This window comes from Monopterus albus, unplaced genomic scaffold, assembly GCF_001952655.1.
Source record: "Monopterus albus unplaced genomic scaffold, M_albus_1.0 scaffold2290.1, whole genome shotgun sequence".
Lineage (NCBI taxonomy): Eukaryota > Metazoa > Chordata > Actinopteri > Synbranchiformes > Synbranchidae > Monopterus > Monopterus albus.
In genome coordinates, this window is record NW_018130164.1 from 1 (window position 1) to 1,465 (window position 1,465).

The following is a 1,465-nucleotide window of genomic DNA, read 5'->3' on the forward strand; positions in this document are numbered from 1 at the left end:
TGGTCTACTTCGTCTTTGTGAGTTCCTAGTTAAAAAGAGCCGGAAAAAGCTTACAAAAATAGCTTATAGTCTTCATAAAAGACGCAAAATCCATCACATAAATGGTCTTCCAAATTTAATAGGACATTTAATACCACTTAATCCAGGTTTATAACAAATCTGTTGCCGCTAACCGAGCGTAGAATCTAAGTTTTATAAAATAAACTTATTGCCGCTAATCGAGCGTTGAATCCAGGTTTTACAAAATAAAACTTGATACCGGGGATTAGCCTTGTTGCCACTAATTGAGCGTAGGCACTGTAAAAGTGCAGTCTTGTCCCTGCAGTCTAGTCCCTGTTAAACTATCAATGAGGACACATAAAATCTAAGTGGTCTACTTCGCCTTTGTGAGTTCCTGGTTTTAAAGAGCCGGAAGAGGCTTTATAATAAAATAGAGCCTATATGCGTTTCACTGTTCTTGTTATTATTGTATTATGGGGGTTTAAAAAGATTGTTCAGTTCATGCTGTGTGTGGTGGGTTACATCGAGCACTCTGTGATCGTCCTTGTTGTCTGCTGTTCGACTGGATTGATCGTTGTGTTATGCCTTCGTTCTGTGGATGTGTGTGTATGGTTGAAGAAGAGAAAAATAAAAAGAGGAGACTGACGAAGAATCGGCCAGCTATTGTGGTACTTGGTCCGGGAACACTCGTCAGGATTCTGACGAGTGTTTCGGGTGAGAGTGCACACTTAGCCAGTGATATAAGGGGGCTTTATCTTCGACGCGCGCTCAGAGAGTGATAGAGCCGTGCGGTGTGCAGAGCCAGGTTGGAACAATATTATCAGTACGCCAGTGCTAGCATCCCGCTAGCTAGCTTAGCCGCACAGTTAGCATTAGCTCCTCTCCTCCACGCCGGAGGTCGCTACAATATTTTGTCAAGACACTGGCAAGGAGGACACCATTTGTTTTAAAGTCATGGAGCTACTAGAAGCTTTCCTCCAGTCTACCAGTTCTGTCTCCCTGCTGGGGGCTCTGGTGGTTCTACCTCTTGTTTACATCATCTCATCCTCCATCTTCAAAACCCAGGAAGACAGGAAGGATCCTCCTGGACCAAAACCGCTTCCTCTCCTTGGTAACCTGCTGCAACTGGACCTAGAGAAACCATACAACACGTTACTGAAGGTGAGGAAGTGACTGCAGTAGTTTGTGTTGTGGGGGCGACAGTGGTGCGGTGGGTGTAGCCGGAGGGTTGAGGGTTCGAACATGTCAAAAGTGTCCTTGGCCAAGACACTGAACCCTCCAAGTTGCCCGTGATGGCGGCGCGTATGCATGCAGCGGCCCGGGGCCCTCGGCTCCAAACAAAATTTTGTCGTACGTGTTACAATAAAATAAAGCTTTTTCTTCTTGTATGGCAGTTTGTTGTGTCTGCTTCTCAGACAGACTGATCACAATGTGCATATGTGTGATAAAGGCATTACATTATATC

The 1,465-nt window shown here is 45.1% G+C and overlaps 1 protein-coding gene across 1 annotated transcript in view; it reads left to right on the forward strand.

Annotated features, from left to right (window-relative positions):
• Positions 1-954: 954 nt before the first annotated feature.
• The window catches only part of LOC109953960 (cytochrome P450 2K4-like), a gene marked incomplete at its 3' end in the record, with an annotated part of 1,180 nt that continues 669 nt past the window's right edge, over positions 955-1,465 (forward strand). Inside the window, exon 1 of the mRNA XM_020589397.1 lies at positions 955-1,169. Within this exon, the coding sequence (XP_020445053.1) occupies positions 955-1,169 (215 nt within the window). The remainder of the gene's footprint in view (positions 1,170-1,465) is intronic.